Source organism: Antechinus flavipes, chromosome 3 (assembly GCF_016432865.1).
Source record: "Antechinus flavipes isolate AdamAnt ecotype Samford, QLD, Australia chromosome 3, AdamAnt_v2, whole genome shotgun sequence".
NCBI classification, from domain to species: Eukaryota; Metazoa; Chordata; class Mammalia; order Dasyuromorphia; family Dasyuridae; genus Antechinus; species Antechinus flavipes.
In genome coordinates this window covers 542,690,127-542,710,245 of record NC_067400.1, presented here as the reverse complement: position 1 = coordinate 542,710,245, position 20,119 = coordinate 542,690,127, and the positions used below count along the sequence as shown (strand labels likewise).

The 20,119-nt window shown below is 33.5% G+C and overlaps 1 protein-coding gene across 1 annotated transcript in view; it reads right to left on the bottom strand.

Annotated features, from left to right (window-relative positions):
- SETDB2 (SET domain bifurcated histone lysine methyltransferase 2) overlaps positions 1-20,119 on the bottom strand; it is a 105,112-nt gene that overhangs the window by 78,442 nt on the left and 6,551 nt on the right. The window contains exons 3-5 of the mRNA XM_051990716.1: positions 5,008-5,133; positions 4,377-4,445; positions 1,094-1,193 (exon numbers count right to left, since the gene is read on the bottom strand). Coding sequence (XP_051846676.1) covers positions 1,094-1,193; positions 4,377-4,445; positions 5,008-5,133 — 295 coding nt within the window. The remainder of the gene's footprint in view (positions 1-1,093; positions 1,194-4,376; positions 4,446-5,007; positions 5,134-20,119) is intronic.

The following is a 20,119-nucleotide window of genomic DNA, read 5'->3' as shown; positions in this document are numbered from 1 at the left end:
GGAAAAACTGTTTAATAATGGAATATACTTCAACATCATGTACTCCTCATCACAGAAAATGATTCATAGTAAAGCTGCATGACCACCTGTAAGGAAGGTCGTTGAAGGGAATCTTGGATGTAGAGGAGCCTGGACTAGTAGATGACCTTTCAGTCTTCTTCTTTATGAAGAATCTTATGACTCTCTTTTCATCACATAGAGGAAGCTAAGACAGAGAAAGCTTCTCACCCTCTGGCTGCTCTCTACTCACAGGAAAGAACAAATTGGGTAAAACTGTTTTTATAACCTACTTAATGTTTGGTTAAGTAATTAGAAAACCATCAAAACCTAGGGGTTTTCTTAGAAATTATTTTGATAGGCTTCATTTTTTTTTTTCAAATAAAGCTGAGATATCTGAATACTTATTTTATATTTTAAAAATAAAATATACTTCCATACTCAAAACTGGACCTCACCAACAAATTTATGATAAGAATTTTCATCATTTCAATATTCAAATGGAAAAAAACCCAACAACTTTATAGCTTTTTTTCCCAGAAATAATGCAAGAATATGGGTTCTACTGCCAAAATGTTATATAGAAATCTCCTGTGACTGAGTATCAGAGCTTAGACTCACTTGCTGCCTGACTGTACACTAATGGCCTGAGACAAATTTCTGCCCTGTATTCTTCCCCTCCTCTTACCTCAGAAAGAGCTTAGCAACTTGAAGTGATTTCCTTGACCTGCCCAGAGACTACTAATCTTCTTAAGATTCTTTTCTTACTCTCATTTTATAAGAAAGAACAAAGGAAAAAATAACTTCTCACTCACAACCCAGAGATGACCATTTTAACATTATTCATTGTGCTATTAAAATAAATATAAAATATAAAAAATAAATGTAAAAACAAAGAGAAATTATGGTTAAGGATGCAGAAATTGGAATAACCTTTTATTAAAATGCCATGACTAGCACTTGCCACATATAATTTTCAAGTGCTACCTTTTAAAGCATCTTCTGGTAAAAAAAAAAAATCAACCCCAATTTCAATTTAAAATAAAATGAGACATAAAAACATTCATTAATTATACAAATTAATTTATATACATACAAAATCAAGGAGTCTTCTGAATTGGATTCTTCATGTGATGTTGGAGGTAAAACACCTGTCTTGTCTTCTTGCTCATTTTCTCTGTCAGTTATATCCTCATCTATGTAAAAAATTTAAATGTGAATAAAAATCATGCCAACATAAAAAAATCATTTCACTGCAATCCCTATTGAGTATCCTGAAATGTACAACTCAAGAAAGACTTTAAGATTAGCGCCCCCCCCCCCAAAAAAAAAAAAAAAACTAACTATTAGACAGGAAAGGCAGACAGTAGAAAAATTTGATAAGCTTAAATCTGACCTCATGCTTAATTTCATCCCATGTATACTATGGAACAATTACTAGGGTAAGTATATATCCTATTCATTCTTACAGTTGTAAAATCACAATATAAACTTTAATTGCTTTAGCTACAAAATCATAAAAGGTCTCATCATGGAATGATGCTTCTGAAATGTCTACATTACTCTTTGTGCATCTTTCTCTTTCTTAAAATGTGATTATCTTTTTATGTATTCATCAATGTATCTCCTTAAATCTGCTTTTTTTTCCCCTGTATCTTTCCCCTTGCACATCTTCATTTTTTACTTATATTCATTATCTATCACATTTCTTATTTATATGTTCTATGTTAATTTTTTAAAGGGATGTGTTTTATATTTCATAGTACCATACCATTTAAGTAATAGAAGGAATGTTATTCAGTTCACTTATTTCATATTCTTGTAGAAGAAATTAAATTCATTTTTATGAGTGTGTGGATTTGACCTGATTTTTCTTTTAAGTCAATGGCCCTTCAAAATAAAAATATCCTCAACCCAATATATATGATTATGTTACATTGATTCTTTGATACAGATTAATCATACAGAAAGGTCAAGTGGATAGAGAAATAGTTAGATATACACTCTGTATATGAGGCAGCATGCTAGTGAACAAAGAAGTGGTCTTGGAGTCAGGGAGACCTGGCATCATATTCTGCCCATGACACATCTTGGCTTTGTGACCCTAGATGAATCATTTAACCTCTCAGTGACTCAGGCAACTGTCTAATATTCTAAATTCCCAATGTACATTGGTAGAAACAGTTTTTTATACCAATGAAGTCATAAATCTTATCACATCCCTTTCTAGTTATGTGTATGTGTGTGTATGTATACACAAAAATGTAAATAATGCTTTAAGGTTTACAAAGCACTTAAACACAGATCATCTCATTTAATCTTCACAGTATCTCTGTGAAATGGGTACTACAGGTATTGTCCTTACTTTACAGATGAGAAAACTGAGGCTCACAGAAGTTAACACCATTTGCTCATGGCCCCATGACTAGTAAGTCCTGGGGCCAGGGTTCAAAATCAGGTCTCTTCTGATTCCACCGCCAGCATTCCTTCCTCTACACCAGATTGCCTTTCCAGTAATCCTGTGAGCAAAGAAAGTGCTTTGTAAACCTAAAAAGCCCTATATCAGTTATAATTATTATGATAAAAATTATTAATAAAATTATATTATAGGAATCCCAAAAAGCACAAGAAATCTGATTAAACAAAAGAAAATCAATTTAAAATATGGGAATTGCAGAGGTACCAGTGAATAATTAAAGCAGCCAGAATTCCATGTCTATAAATGAGAACACATTTTTTCTACATTAATTTTTCTACAGGCCACTTGAAAATGTATTTTTAATATATTTGAGTAAAACAAGATTTGCAGATAAGTTGTCAGAAATGGAAATAATTTTAAACCTTTTGGTTTTTCAGTTAATAATTAAATAGGATGGGGGAGGGTACAATGTTTTCTTTTTAAAAATAGTCTTTTAATTCACTTTTACAGGACAAGGCACAGATTACATTTATGTAATTATAGGCTCGTGAACTATATCGTAAGAAATAATCAGGGCTTTAGGCCCAGCCTAGAGAGTGCTGAGTTCTATTTCTGATAACTTATTATAACCTCAAGGTCAAACATAGCAAGTCATTAGTCCCTCTGAGTCTCAAAAGAACAATATTTACTAATGGAGAAATAAATTAGAGAAGATCATAATTTATTTTTAAAAGGTTTTTCTAAACTAGAAAACATATACCTCTTAGAGTAACAATAAGGATTTAATGACATATTTGCATTTAACTTAAAAAGTAAATTTTAACATTTTCATCTTTTAAGAAAAGTTGTACAAGTTTTGTTTCAAGGAAACAAAGTTGCTTCTTCTATCAGTGAGTGAGGTTGCACCTACCTCTCCTTGTCTCCTACATGTCAGAGTCAGTGTCTGTCTGGTGGTATAAAAAAACCAGCCGGTCTTCATTAAGTTTATGGAGGGTACTTGCTTGCAACAGCTTGCTACAAAACATTATTATGAAAGGTGGTGGTGATTGGTACCTAACCTCAGGGGAGTACTATAGTTAGAAACACATTTTAATTCTCTGGTTATGCTAGGATTTGTAGTCATCTGCATTTTATAAGGCAAATAATTTATAAGGATTTGGTAGTCAAAAAAAAAAAAAGTGCCCTTTAAACATTTTAGTGAAGCTTGACCACATATTCATAACATTATTAGACTGAAGTTACAAAGAAAAATGATTTGTGTCTATGCTTTATCCCCTCAGTGTATAGGGCAGAAAAAGTTTCATTCTGTTTCTATAGCCCAGAGTTTTGCATAGTCCATTGCAGATGGTTGTTGTATAATAAGTGTTTTGATTGAATTTTAAATGTCTGGAATTTTGCTGACAATTTGCAGTTTTAATTAAAATCTGTTCAATATCTTACATTTCCTTTACATCTGTTAATTCTAGAATAAATTCACAATGGAAGAAAAAGCTTCCTAGATAATTATTTTGTCATATAGAGATTTATATTCTCTCTTCTCCTACAATCACTTTGATATAGGCCAACTCCCTTTGAAGTCAAGTTAGTAAGTGTTAGAAAGAATGATATATAGCCTTGAAAACACGTGTATGCAAACACAGTAAACACTAAAAAACTGGACCCATAAACCTACAGGGACAATTATATTTTCCTATTAAAAGATGGTGTTATATATTGTTATTGCATTTGAGGAGAAAATGAAAGGAAGGTGGTAGATAGGAGATCTATTGGTAGGAACTGAATTTGTAGTAATCTTCATTTCATAAAGCAAGTCATAATTTATATGAACTCAGTAAAGTGGATCTAATATCCTATTTCTTGCTGTTTTTAGTTAACATACCACATTAAAGTTGGCTGGCCTGACATGCTGAGAAAATACCTAAATCATGTAAGAGTAGGTGTTAAAATCAAATGTACATACCCTTTATCAATAGAAAAGTGTTACTTGTTGTAACTGCTTCATTCACTAGGGTCATGGCTTGGATATATTCTGTGATAAAAAAAAAAAGAGAAGAAGATGGAGGCCTGGGACAGGAACGTGAAGGACTATTCAGTTCTTGATTAAATATAACAAATGGTAAAATGGTAACATTTTACAAATGGTAAAAGCATCAAGAGAATCCCTAAATCAGCAAACAAAACAAACAGTTCAAGATGGAACAAAGTTTCAAAACAATGAAAGAATGAGAAAATTGGGAACAAATCCAGACTGTTAAAGATAATTCATACACTGGATAAATGCACTGCACAAGCCTAGTATGGGCTTTGAGTTTTTCTTCCAAAGGACCACCAAGTAAGGTGGTTTTAAATGACAATGTAAAGATAAAAAGCCCAGTAGTTTCAAGAGTACCTTGTCCTCATAGCCCCAAATGCCCACAACATGTTAAAAGTGAATGGGCCACCAAAGCAAAAATGATAAACATAAGAAATTATTTTGTTATTCTCTAGTGGTATTAGGGATAAGTTTCATTATAACTGGAATACCAACAGGCCACACTGGGCAATCAGATCCTTCATTCAACTGTTCTTGAATGTAAACTCTTTCTTCATACCTTGATTTGTTGCTGACCCATCTTTGATCTTTTGTTTGAGTGACAACAGAACATTCTGTACATGCTCAAATATCAAGTCCACTTTCCCATCCTCTTCTAGCTCCCTCCAAAAAGTTTTTGCATCACCTGAAATGCAGATATTATATTAAAACAGAAAGGCAATGTCTAGGGGGAGAAAATCAGAGAATTTCCCACAAAATTCAAATGAAGAAATAATCTCCACTTAAGAATACATGACATAATATCAGTGAGTTTAATGTTTCTCCATTGCTATATAAAGTAAAGCAAAAAACTAAAAAGAAATAATTTTAAAAACCTTTGATACAAACAAATCAGTTTCCTTTGTAAAATGACTTCAAGTTGTCAGGCAATAAAATGATCTTATTTTCTATAAGGAATAAAAAATATGATCAAAATAAGAGTGATATTTTCAAAAGATTTTATTGAAAGGTTCACATTTTTCCAAATTCTAGAGTTATATGATTAATTTAAGACACCTGTATGCAGGGGGTATCAGAAGAATAACTTATGATAAATTTTACCTTTCATCCTTCTTTACTAATCCTCATACAAAACAGGTAAAATTTCTTATTTAAGAAAAATCTGCTACATAACAATACCTCAACTATAAAGCAAAGAACTAACTAAGGAGTGTGGGAAACATCCCTAGAGACAATCTTTGAATACCTAATATCAGAAATTTGGAAGTGACCTCATGCTTAATTTCATCCCATAATATCATAATCCAGAAGCAGTACAGGAAGGCACTTCTGAAATATTAAGCACACTTTATTTACAAAATGTTACTATGACCCTAATCAGTACAATTAAGATGTTAGGTAATAAAATGGATCAAATATTAATGAATGAATGGTTATAGTCATAAGATAAATTTTTGTTTAACTGTCCAATTCTCCGTGCATGTGGATTAAAATTAAGTCAACAAACATTTGCTCTACCCACACTGTGCTAAAGACCTGTGGGTTATCCTAAGTAATGTGAATTTGTGATTTAGTTAGAAAGATATTGCCTACAAGAATTAAAGAAAACTCAAGTCATTTTTGTAAAAGCAACCTATTTTCCTAGAGGCATTTAATATGATGTTAAATCCTTGTGGGCAAGGAATTTTAATTTTTTTTTGGTCTTTTTACTGCTTGACCCAATGAGGGGTTTAACAGATTGAAGAAAAGCTGAATTTACCAGCACTGTGAAACCACTATTGTCATTACAATGTATAACTAGGGAAAGATGACAAATAAAGAAATTCTTTATAAAATTTTCTGACATGAATAGCCAATCATCTCTTTATATCTTCTGTACCATGACTTAGGAAAGCCTAAACAATAAAGAGCATATCACTGATACCATTTCTATATCCAGAAGGCTTGAGAAAGAGCTCAGGATGAAGGGGGAAAAGAATTCTTAAAGGCAGAGGTGAACTGCTTCTGCTCTAAATTGAAGTCAAGCCTGACTCACCAACCTGATTTTCCAAAATAAGATCTTTTTGTTAACTTTCAGAAAGTGTATTGTTACTCCTTATTAGATAATGCTTACTGCACTATAGAAACAATACATAAGAACAAGCACACAATCAACAGAATGTATCAATTAAATGAGAAAGCTAGCATTCTATCCATTCTATAGAATGTAAGCTCTTTAGTTTCATGTTTAATAGCAAATAATGTTTGTTGAAATGAATTTATTAAATTCACAATATCTTGGCCAAATATTTCCAAAAGTCTTATTATTCAAATTTTTCCTATGCTGTGTCAAATGACTGATTTAACCTTTATTTTATTTCTAACCCTTCCTTTTTTATTCCAATTAGTATTATTCAGTTCAGTGTGATTCCGTAGGGGTAGTAATTACCTATGGTATACCTGTACATTGATAGACATTTATTCAATTTAGTCAGCTAATATTAGTAAATATTTTACCTATATTATATTTAGAGTTAATTAAATAAAGTTAAATAGATTCTTTCTTATATTAGGCCCCCAAACTTTAAGCTACAAGTTACAATTCACTTACTTAACCAAAAGAAGCTGGCTGGAGGACCTCCATCCTTTTTCTCCTATCATAGTAATGAAATCCAGAATGGTAAAGATAATCTAATGATATGGGGAGTTCCCCATTTTGGTGTCCCACTCCACCTTTGATCGTCTCTTTCTCTCTCTCTATCGGTCTTTGCCTATCTTTTGGCCCTGGTCATCACCAGTCTTAGACTGTAGGTTCATCTGGAGGATCAAGGTATAAGTCTGTCAACCAATGAGATCCTCTATTTTACTCTCTCATCTATATTATTTGGGTATCAAGTATTATAGAACCAAGGCCTTGAAGAAGAAGGGCCTCGCAGATCATAAGAAAGATCTGAGGTCCCATTCATTAAATTCATTTATAAATGGTTTTTGGTTCAGGGCTTAGCTTTAGTGATTTTTATTGCAAATTGGTCATTTTTTGCATCCCATAATGCAAGGTCCTGCTCTTTCCTTCCAGCAGATGTACAAATAGAAGAAACCCCAAAGAGGAAAGTCATATCAAGGATATTGCTGTAGTTTCATAGAATTAGGAAAAGATGTCCATACAAAAAGCCCAGTGGCTTCTTAACAATTTTATTCTAAACAAAATTGTGAATACATCATTGTAATTATAACATCTCCTCTTTTCTGGACCTAGCTCTCTTTTGAGGATTTCCTCTCTTACTCTTAATTATACTTATGAACACCTAGTACCCTCTTATAGCCAGTCCTAGGACTTAAATTAATTCATATTTCTTATAATAGGGAAGTTTCAACTTTAAGGAAATCAAATATAAGAGATCATACTAAGGACAAAAAAAAAATCAATAAATGTAGGAAAAGCTTTTGACAAAATACAACATTCATCTGTGTTAAAAAAAAAAAAAGAGTATTTAAAAAGAGGCTATTTTTTGATATAACTAACAATATATGAAATAAAAAAATAGGATTTTTTTGTAACAGAGATACTATAAGTTTCCACTAAAATTACAAAGGACAAAGCAATGATATCAGTAGTTGTTGCTATCTTTTGATATAGTTTTTAAAATACTATGGTCTATGGCAGGATTCCAAGAAAATGGAATCACAATTTTCTCTATCTGAAATATGATGATTCCTTCCACAAAGTTTTATTCTGATGCCTTTGGTATAATGACCCTGGATTAGTTTCAGCAGGTTCTACCATGATTAAAAAATTTCAATTATGGCCTGATAATATAACAATTCTACTTTCCAAGGATTAATCTAGCTAATTATGGTAAAGCACATCACCTATTGACTGATCAGCAGATAAAGAATTTTTTTGGCTACAGCAATCTATGCAACAAAGAAAAATAAAAGCCAGTCTTCAGAGTAGCCCAACCCTGGCAGAAAAAGGAGAATGGGACAGAGGAACTAAGAATCACTGGGGTTTGTTGTTTGATTTTAGATTGTTCACAGATTTCAATTTGACTACTGGTAAATTTGAGATAATTGCCTAATGATATACTCCTGAAGAAGCTGAATGATATCAATCTTGCCATTCTTCTATAAATAAAAGAAAAAAGCTTTAATTAAATGAAACGATTGCTCTCAGGTTCTTTTGCTAAAAAGAGCTGGGGAAGATATTTAACATATAACCACAGGAAACAAGAAACATTATTGCATGAAATGTTTGATCATTACATGCTACAATGTCAATGATAGCTATTTGTAGAAAGACTATGATGAAAATAAATATATACCAATATCAGTGTCTGAAGATGGTTGAGAGAAAAATTTGACAAAGAACCTGTTAAGATCCTCCGTATCAAATTAATTACACTCTGATATTCAGTGACTTAAATTCAAAGGCGAGAAAAAGTAAAAATGGGAAGAAACATGGAAAAGTATGATAAAGAGAGAAGCAAAGAGATAATCTAAAGGCTTGGAAATTACACAGAAGCTTCATAAACACTTTTTGGGAAAAAATTGGTAGATGCTTAATGCAAGGACTACTAAATAGAACCATAAAGAATAAGATAGATTATAATGCATTTTAACATAGAGGAAAAGATTTATTATTTACATGGGAGTTAGCCCTAGTCATAACATTAACTCATCAGAACTAAGATCAATATTAGTTTTAAAATTCAAAAAACCCCTCAAAAACCCAAGAAAAATAATCAGAAAAAGATATAACATACAAAAGAAATTATTCATTTATGAATTGGTTAAGTAAGTAAACTGAGAAATAGATAACATAAATGATATCGAATGATATCTATGTCATCCAGATCTTTAACCAATAGAAATCAGTGTAATTAACTGCTAACAACAAAAAGACCAAAAAAGCCCAGAAAGCATCCGAGAGCAAACATCTGACACATTTGACAAAGAGAGATAGATGGCAAGAAAGGGTAGAATATTTATTTGTTTATAAAACTTTAAGAAGGATGATGGGCCATGATAAGCTAATACTGTCTCATACTGCAGAGAAAAAAATAGTAGAAATTAAAAACAGTTAAATACACTGTTTCCTACATGTAGGATGGTAAATTAACAATACTTGAACCTAAAAAGTTCTTGATGAACTTAAAAAAGAGGCAGAAAACACTAAAGTTAAGAATGATCATTGAATTAAACTAAATATATAAAAAGGGGATCATGAAAGTATTGTGGGACTATAATACATACATAGCATCAGAAGATAGAGAATACACAAAAAGATAAGGGGAAAAAAAATCAGACTTTGCAAATACTGAAAAAAAGATGCCTGAGAGAACATCAATGAGTATCAATTTATTCCTATTCTATTTATACAAAATATTTTTGAGTCAGAATGCATATGAAACAAGTAGACTTTTACTTACCATGTTCAACAATAGAACACATTTCATAGTTTACTAAAAATATAGAGAAGGTAGATTACATTATGCTTACTGATTCTGTAAAACAAAATACCATCTATAGGCTCTTTTACAATAAAATATCTATCACCCCACAAATCAAGAACATTCAAGAGTCCCCAGAAGATAAAACAAATATTATAGTCCTGTTCAATTGGCTCTCCAGGGTAATTGTGAGGATAAAATTAGATATCTGCAAATCAAGTTACAAAGCCTTAAAAGTGACAACTAAATTCTAGCTATTTATACCACTAAGTAGTTATATGCCATAAGAAGAGCAAGACAGGAAAGATTCTATAAAAAATAAATAGCTGGGGCAACTAGCCCCAGTGAATAAAGCACCAGCCCTGAAGTCAGGAGGACCTGAGTTCAAATCTAGCCTCAGACACTTAACACATCTTAGCTGTATGACCCTGAATAAGTCACTTACCCCCAATTGCCTCAGCAAAAAAAAAAAAAAAAAAAAGGCAAATAAATAAATATCTGTTATTTAATTATAGCAGATCACAATAAACTAGGGAATATGGATACAACTGAATATATTTTAAGAAACAACAAATATAAAGAATTCAGAGAAATGGGAAGATTATGTGAATTGATAAAGACAATCAATACGATCTGCACAATGATGTAAAAAACAGCAAAAAATCATATGAAAACACTGATGCAGTGACCAATTATGACTTCAGAAGACTGACAGCAAAGAATGATTCCTCTTCTCAGAAGAGAGGTGTCAGTGTACTGCCAATATGTTCATTTTTTTAGCTTGACTGTACTTTTTTTATTATAATGCAGGGTAGGTTCAGTTTTTAAAAAGCATTTATAGAACTTTTTTAAATATTAGGATTTTCAGAAATAAGTGCATTTAAACAGAAGACAAAGTATTAAGACAGAGGAACAAATCTCTGATTATAGAATTGATTTCTTTAAAAACTCATTACTTATCTAGTGTTTGATAAAGCCAAAGACTCCAGCTTCCTAGGATAAGAACTCAGTATTTCACAAAAGTTGCAAGGAAACTGGAAAACAATATGGTATAAACTGGGAATTGACCAACATCTAACACCCTACACCAAGATAGGGTTGAAATGGATTCATGATTTAGACCTAAAGGGTAATACTATAAGCAAATTAGCAGAGCAAAGCATAGGCTACCTCTCAGATCTTTGGAGAAGGAAGGAATTTATAACCAAAGAAAAACCTAGAGAACATTACGAAATGCAAAATGGATGATTTTAATCATATTAAATTAAAAAGTTTTTGCACAAACAAAACTAATGCAGTCAAGATTAGAAAGGAAGCAGAAAGCTATGAAAAAAAATTTTTATAACCAGTGTTTCTGATAAAGCCATCATTTAAAAAATATATAAAGAATTGACTCAAATGTATAAAGCCATTCCCCAATTAACAAATGGTCAAAGTGTTAGAGTTCAAATGTTGGAGTTTGTTCTTCTCTGGGCACAGCCGGTTTAGAGGCTTAGAGCCCTTCGGATGTCTCCAAATCCAAAGGTTCTGTCCTTCAGCCTCTGCCTCTGCCTTCTTCTATCTCCAACAGAGATGGAAGATCTCTCTTATCTCCTTCTGGGGAGCCCAGCACCAACTTGCCGCGGAGAGAGGGCTTCTGGCGTAGCTCCACTGAAATCCCAAAAGTGTTCTCTGCAGCAGAGTCGTTTCTCTCGAGTCTAGCGCAATCAGCCAGCCAAGAGGAAAAATGTATTCTGCCATAGATCCTTCATCGCTGGCTTTTTATCTGCCTCTTCTGAGAAAATGGGATTATGGGTTTTCTCCCATAGTGCTCTCTGGCCCAATGACTTTAAGGGAGGTGTGAACTCTCTTGAAGTTAGAAAGTGTACTTTGTGAAGCTAGCATACTTGTGGAGTCCAATGAGTAAAGGTGGGAACACAAGCCTTGTCTTGATTAGTTCTACTTAGTACCTTGTTTCAGGTTCTGGCCAAAACAACTTCTTGTAAGATTAGATCAACTCTAATTACTTAGCAGTTAGTAAGGATTCCAACATCTCCCCCTTTCTTTTGTTTTAAAACATAGGGGGTTTCTGAGGGGGTACACATAAATCCATCAATATGGGCCAGAACTTTGTAACAGATATACATGGTATACATAAATCCATCAATATGGGAGGCATTATACATAATTTACAAAAGCACACAGCAATATAACACAGGCTAGTGGTAATGTAACAAATAACATGAATCAACATGAAAATTTAACTACTGCAAAAAGTCTCATCAACAATCTTTCATCTCAAGAAATCCAATGATTCTTGCAATTGCTTAAAATACATAAGCACATAGTAATATAACACAGGCAAGTAGTAATGTAACAACATAAATCGACCTGAAAATTTACAAATGTCCATAAGTCCTAGAAATAGTCCATAAGGAATCCATTGTCCATTAGTTCATGCGCCAGGAATCTAATAATTCCTGTAAGCTCTGAAGTACTGCAAAAAGTCTCATCAACAATTTTTCATCTCAGGGAATCCAGTGATTCTTGCTGGTTTTTCAGGAACTGAAAGCTGAAGATTTTAAAGTTCTTTTGACAGTCTCATTGTTAGCCATCTGATTCCTTTTCCACCTGTGGGAATATAAGCAGATCCTCTTCCCCAAGCAGTTAACCTATCTAATTCTCTTCTATTTACCACTTTTGGGATTTCTCTTCATCATCTGGTAATTACATTGGAGCTGTTTGCATTGGATATTGTCTTGTTGTCTTAAAAGGCCTGTATTCTTCCCAACTGTAATCCTGATTGCTTTTCTGTTGGTTGATGACATCAGAGTTCTGAATTTCTAAAGTCTCTCTGGGTGTAACCTCAGCTGCTATCATGCCCCACCTGTCCTTTGATTGATACTTTGGAGCTGGCCCTGCCTCTCATTCTTCTGGGTCAATATACATTTAGAGGCCCAATGAAAGCCTCGGTTACATTTTGGACATGGGGTTTTGGGTTTTCTCTCACCCTGTCTTCTCACTCTATCTCCATTTCTACAATGAGCTCTCAAATGTCCAATTTTTCCGCAATGAAAACATCGACGAGTTTCTCTAGAATTCCTCTGCCAAGAAGGACCTTGTCTTTCCATGTTCATCATAGTCTGGGCATAATAAGCATTTGTGCCCACTGTGGCACAGCGTCTAATGATCTCCTCTAAAGAAGCATTTTTGTCTAGCCCCCATATATTGCAGCCTTAGAAATTTGCTCATACACTGTTATGGGATAATAAATCTGTTCTGAACTCTCTGCATACTGACCTTCTCCAGCTAGTTGGTCAAAAGCAACTTGTACAATAGCTCCTGTTTGCCTATAGCGTTGGGCTTGAACCCTACATAATTCATGAAACTCCGAAAGCCACAATAAATTTTGTCCCGGTTCTAGACAAGTTTTCACTATGGATTTCCAGTCATTCGGGGTTAGGATTTCATAAGACAAATTATCCAGTAACATCTTCACATAAGATGATGTAGCCCCATAAAGAATGCAACCCTTTTTCAAATCTTTAATTTTTTCCAAATTAAAAGGAGTGTATTTTCTCTCTTTTTGACCTGAAGAGTCAATCTTTTCAATCACAGGATATGCATTTATAAAATCAGATATATCTTCTCCTTCATTTTTTGCTTTAATTAATGCTTTTTCTAATCTTGTCAAATTCTGCTTTACAGGAGAAGCTGACTGTGTTTCTGCCTCTCTCCCTCCCCCTTGTTCCACCCATGAAGGGTTAATTGAGGGGGGAGGGTCATGAGATGTGGAATCACCTAATTCCTCCTGCTGTGAAGTATCACACTCAGGTGCGTTTTAATGTAGCCAGAAGTCTAGCTGTCTGTCCCCAAGTTACAAGTAGCCCTTGATCTTCTATCAGCTTAAGCAGGCTTTCTATAGCACCACTCTTGGGTGGGTCTGGGGTTGGGGTGGGGGATGGAGAATCTTTACCTAGGATCTGTCCCATTTCAGCCAAAAAAGGTTGTACTCACTCAGTTCCTGGTCACTGGAGACTTCTTCAGTGAAAGTAGGGTCCTTGGTTCCCACGCTTGGGCGCCAAAATGTTAGAGTTCAAATGTTGGAGTTTGTTCTTCTCTGGGCACAGCCGGTTTAGAGGCTTAGAGCCCTTCGGATGTCTCCAAATCCAAAGGTTCTGTCCTTCAGCCTCTGCCTCTGCCTTCTTCTGTCTCCAACAGAGATGGAAGATCTCTCTTATCTCCTTCTGGGGAGCCCAGCACCAACTTGCCGCGGAGAGAGGGCTTCTGGCGTAGCTCCACTGAAATCCCAAAAGTGTTCTCTGCAGCAGAGTCGTTTCTCTCGAGTCTAGCGCAATCAGCCAGCCAAGAGGAAAAATGTATTCTGCCATAGATCCTTCATCGCTGGCTTTTTATCTGCCTCTTCTGAGAAAATGGGATTATGGGTTTTCTCCCATAGTGCTCTCTGGCCCAATGACTTTAAGGGAGGTGTGAACTCTCTTGAAGTTAGAAAGTGTACTTTGTGAAGCTAGCATACTTGTGGAGTCCAATGAGTAAAGGTGGGAACACAAGCCTTGTCTTGATTAGTTCTACTTAGTACCTTGTTTCAGGTTCTGGCCAAAACAACTTCTTGTAAGATTAGATCAACTCTAATTACTTAGCAGTTAGTAAGGATTCCAACATCAAAGGATATGGACAAAAAATTTTCAGATGAAGAAATTAAAGCCATTTCTGATCACATGAAAAAGTGCTCTAAATCACTATTGATTAGAGAAATGCAAAGCAAGATAACTTTGAGGTACTACCTCATACCTCTCAAATTGGCTAAAATGACAGGAAAAGCTAATGATAAATATTAGAGGGGATGTGAGAAAACAAGGACACTAATACATTGTTGGTGGAGTTGTAAACTGATCCGACTACTCTGGAGAGGAATTTGGAACTATTCTCAAAGGGCTATAAAACTCTGCATACCCTTTGATTCAACAGTGTCTCTACTAGGTATATATCACAAAGAAATCATAAAAAAGGAAAAAGGACTTACACGTGCAAAAATGTTTGTAGCAGCTCTTTTTGTAATGGCAAGGAATTGGACACTGAGTGGATGTCCATCAGTTGGGGAATGGCTGAATGAGTTGTGGTATATGAATGTAATGGAATATTATTGTTTTATAAGAAATGAGTAGCAGGCTGATTTCAGAAAGGCCTGGAAAGATTTACATGAACCAATGCTAAGTGAAGTGAGCAGAACCAAGAGAACATTGTACACAGCAACAACATGATTATGTGATGATCCATAATGGACTTGGCTCTTTTCAATAATGAGATGATTCAAAGCAATTCTAATAGATTTGTGATGGAAAGTGCCACCAAAGCACAGTATTTTCACCTTTTCGTTGTGGTTGCTTGTTTGTTTGATCTGATTTTTTTGTGTGTGTGCAACCATGACGAATATGAAAATACATTTAGAAGAATTGCAGATGTTTAATGTATATTAGACTGCTTCCTGTCTTGGGGGGAAGAAGGAGGAGGGAGAAAAAAATCTGGAACATAGGTTTTGCAAAGGTGAATGTTGAAAACTACTTTTGCATGTGTTTGGAAAAATAAATACTATCTTAAAAAACTCATTAATTTTCTTGAATATGGTTCTAGATCATATTAAAAACCAAAGAAAAGAGATTCAAAGAAGAGATAATACAAGAGGTTCAGATATAAATGAAGACATGGATTCCATGGGATGAAGTCAAAGAAGGAGCACATTCTAGCCACAAGGGTCAGACAAGTCATGAATCTGTTTACTTTCCTTCTGGTAGGAGATAAAACATCAAGTTCAGGGAACAAGTAATCTATTTTGGCTGGAAAATGGCACTTGCGAAGGAAAGATTTGGAAGATATTGTGGAGGCCTCTAAATGAATTGAGCAAGAGAGGAAATAAATAAAGATATTGGCTTATGATAAGTACCAACTATCCCAAAAATTCAATATATTTTTAAGATAGCCAAGATAAAAATAAATATAAAACAATGAAAATAGAAATGAGAAAAAGCAATTAAAATAGCTATTTTGGCTTAATATCATAAAAATAGGAAATGGCTATAAGAAAGACTATTGACATTAATTAAAAAACTGTTTCATATTAATTCATAAAATCATAGATTTAGAGCTAGAAGTAACTTCAGGAAACCAAACTCTTCATTTCATAGATAAGGAAGATAAGGCTCAAAACTTATGTGACTTGCTTAAGACCACAGAAGTAAAAGAGGAAGAAGCAGGATTTGACCCAGGACTATGTACTTTTACACTACTGGAACCTCTTCTAATAATGAAGTCATCGATCCTAAAAACCACTTTAGTTAATGGACACTTAATTTGTCAAAAAAAAAAAAAAAATAAGACAGCCAAGTATGACATCAGGTTTAGAATGTAAGTTGGCTTGTATTTTAAATTCTCAAAGAGAAAGCTGGTGGAAGATTAAGCATTTTTATATTTATTTATGAGCAGATTATTACTCCATAAAACAGTAAGAAGCAATAGAAGGAAAAATAAAGTTTATAGAAGCCTTGGCTGAAAACACAAACATCAAAGCAATCTCAAGGACATTTAAGGATAAAACTGGAAGGCTAATAGACAAAAGATATAAAAGATCTAAATTTTTACGGCAAACTTTTTTCACTATCAAGAACAATAGAACTACCACGTTTGGACTTAAAAGAGAAGGAAACAGAAATGACATTAAAAAAAAAAAGATGGGAACAGAAGTTATACTTAGGTCTATAATAGTGGTGATTTTGAAAGACTATTTTTCAAGGAATCTCAGGATAACAAAGGGAGTAGAAAAAAATCATATTAAACATTATTAATATCAAAATGAGGAGCTAACATCAATAATTACTGATCTGTACATAATATCTATTTTTCCATCTCTATAAAATCACAAGAGACATATAGAACAGACACCCTTGATTACAGTATTAGAAGGGAACAGGTTGAATTTTCAAACTAATATTTCACAGAAGCCCAAATTTTACCATCATACAATTGACAGAAAGATGTAGAGGAACATACTGTTCGCTAACATTACAAAAACAAAACAAGTTTCTCCTTCAACACAGGTGTTTTCCAAACAAAATCCAAGCTGCATAAGATTACATTAAAGATAAAACAATAACCACCTTTATTATTAATACCAAGTCATAAAATTGGTAAAAGCATGTTTGTCACTGTAGTAGAAGAAATGAAAAAGAGCTTCTCTAAAGATAGTGACATTTTCAAAAAGCTCCTTTTGGCAGACGTTGTGCTTATCATATACAGCCCTAGAACACAATGGAAACTCCCAAACATAAAAATTAAGAGTCTGCTATGATCACCCACAGAGGAAAAAACAAAACAAGTCAATGAAGAATTCCAGTCCAGACTATAATACAGAACTGGACTGAAAGCTATACAACTGGAGTTCTTAAGCTAGGGATTTTTGGTCCACTTGGTCTATTTATAGATTTTAAGGAATCCATTAATTTTGAAATTTAGAAGAATTTCATCTTTATTTTCACTAACTTCTGAATAAATTTAACATTTGTTCTAATTATGAAGATATTAAAAAAACAACCAAAAAAACCCCAACATTCTAAGGCCAGATGCTCTTTTGAAGAATACAGGGGACCTCACTTCACTAAGTCTTCCTCCCTATTCCACTCTTTTCAGTTTCTTTTTGTGGGTTGATTTCCTCATTAGATTGTAAGCTACTTTAGGAGAGGGACTTTTCTTTTCCTTTTTGTATTTGTACCTTCCATGCTTAACACAGTGCCTGACACAGTAGGTATTATCAAATGCTGACTGACATGGCACTTGATTGGAGTGCAAACCTTAAAGCACTATATAAATGCTGAAACTGTTATTATCATCATTATTCCTGTAATTATGTCTGACTTTGAAGCTATAAACAAATACTAGTAGAGTCCTCAATTTAAAAAAAAAAAATTAGGGAAGGTTAGAGGACATGTAGCTTTAGATTAGAAGATAATAAATTTTGTTTTAGATGAACTTTATTTTGGACTCTGAACATGAGGTCTTCAAACAAAGGCTGTAGCACTACTTGCAGCAGCTATGTTTTTTTGGGAATTCCTTTCATGTATAATTGGAACATGTGACCATTGAGGTCTCTTTTCAATTCTCACATTCTTTGATTTTGTGATTCAGACTTCTGATAATGCATGACTGGAGTTTAGGTGAGTAATTTTCTGCCACAAGAATTGATAAGGATAAAGAATATAAGAAAATATTAGAAGAGATGAATAAAGGAAGTGAAATCTCAATATCATTGCTGATAAAAAGCAACAAAATCTAGAAAATTAGAGTTCAGAAGTGGCAATGGAAATAAATAGGAAGGTTTGTTACTATGTTATATTTCTTGAACAATAATGAATTTAAATTTTATCTAGATAATGTTTTTGCTAATGATTAATAAGGACAAAGATTCTTTAAAAAAGTAAATGACTATCTAACAAAAATCATATGATTATCTCAAGAGATGCAGAAAAAGCCTTTGACAAAAATACAGCACCCATTGCTATTAAAAATAAGAAAGAACATAGGAAAAAAGGGAGCATTCCTTAAAATGATAAATAATATCTATCAGCAAGCATTATCTGTAATGGGAAAAAGGCAGAAACCTTCCCAACAAGAGCAGGCGTGAAACAAGGATGCCTATTTACACCATTATTATTGTCCTAGAAATGTTAGCTATAGCAATAAGAAAAAGAAATTGAAGGAATTAGCATAGGAAATAAAGAAACAAATTTATTGCTCTTTGTAGATCATATGATGGAATACTTAGAGAACCCAAGAGAATCAACCAAAGAACTACTTGAAATAATTAACTTTAGTAAAGCTTCAGAATATAAGATAAACATATTTCTTTATATGACCAATAAAGCCCATGTCTCTAAATCAAAAATAATGTAGAGCATGTTTTCATAAATGCCTATATATAGCTTCGAGTTCTTCATCTGAAAACTGCAACTTCACAGAGAATGCAAATTAAAACTGACATACCACCTCACACCTACCAGATTGGCTGATATGACAAAAAAGGAAAGTGACAATCGTTGAAGAGGATGTGGAAAAATTGGGACAAAATAAGTTCAGAAATGATCCAGCCATTTTGGAGAATCATTTGGCACTATTCCCAAAGGGCAATAAAACTGTTCATACCCTTTGATCCAGTAATACCACTACTAGGTTTGTATTGCAAAGAGATCACAAAAAAGGAGGAAAGAATCTACATATGCAAAAATACTTAAAGCAGTCCTTTTTACTATGACAAAATATTGGAATCTGAGAGGATATCTGTCAATTGGGGAATGGCTGAACAAATTGTGGTATGTGAGTGGAATATTATTGTGCAACAAGAAATAACGAACAAGAAGATTTCAGAAAAATCTGACAAGATTTATATAAACTGATACAAATCAAAATGAGCAGAACAAGAAAAACACTGTATACAGTATCAGCAACATTGTGTGATGGTTAACTATGAGTAACACAGATTTTCTCAGCTACACAATGATCCAAGACAAGTATAAAAGATTCATAAATGAAAAAGCTATCCACATTCAGATAATGAACCGAAACATTCCAAATACAGATCAAAACATGTTTTTCCATTTGCTTTATTCTTTTTTTATTCTCTTGGTCTGGTTCTTCTTTTACAACTCTGAAAGGATATGTTTTACATGACTGCATATGTGTAACTTAAATAAAATTGCCTACCATTTCCCAGAGAGGGAAGGGGAGGGAAAAAGAAAAATTTCAAACTAAAAAATTGGGAAAAAATTAAAATACTATTAAACAACAACAACAACAACAACAATAAAAGTAAATGATTAAAAATCCCAAAGGTCCCAAAGAGATCATTTCAAGGTAGGAATTCTAGGACAGCTTATTAGTTTCCTACTCTCTACTTTAAATGACGCCCTTAGAAATTATGGCCTCATGCTTCTAACCAAGAATAACCTAAAAAGATTTTCTAAGGGTTCTCTTTTATTTATGATAGATATTTATGTCAAAAAGGACTGAGACCATTTCTAAAAAAACCTGTCAATCCTGTTAAGATTATTTATTGAAGAACTCCCCATAATCTGATGGCATCATTTATTACTTCCTTCTCTTGGCTTGAGTAAAGAAGAGGCAGATGCTGAAAAAAAGCAATTTAGGCACAAACCAAGTCATTTTTAAGATTTGTAGTCATCAGTGCAGTGATTTTCA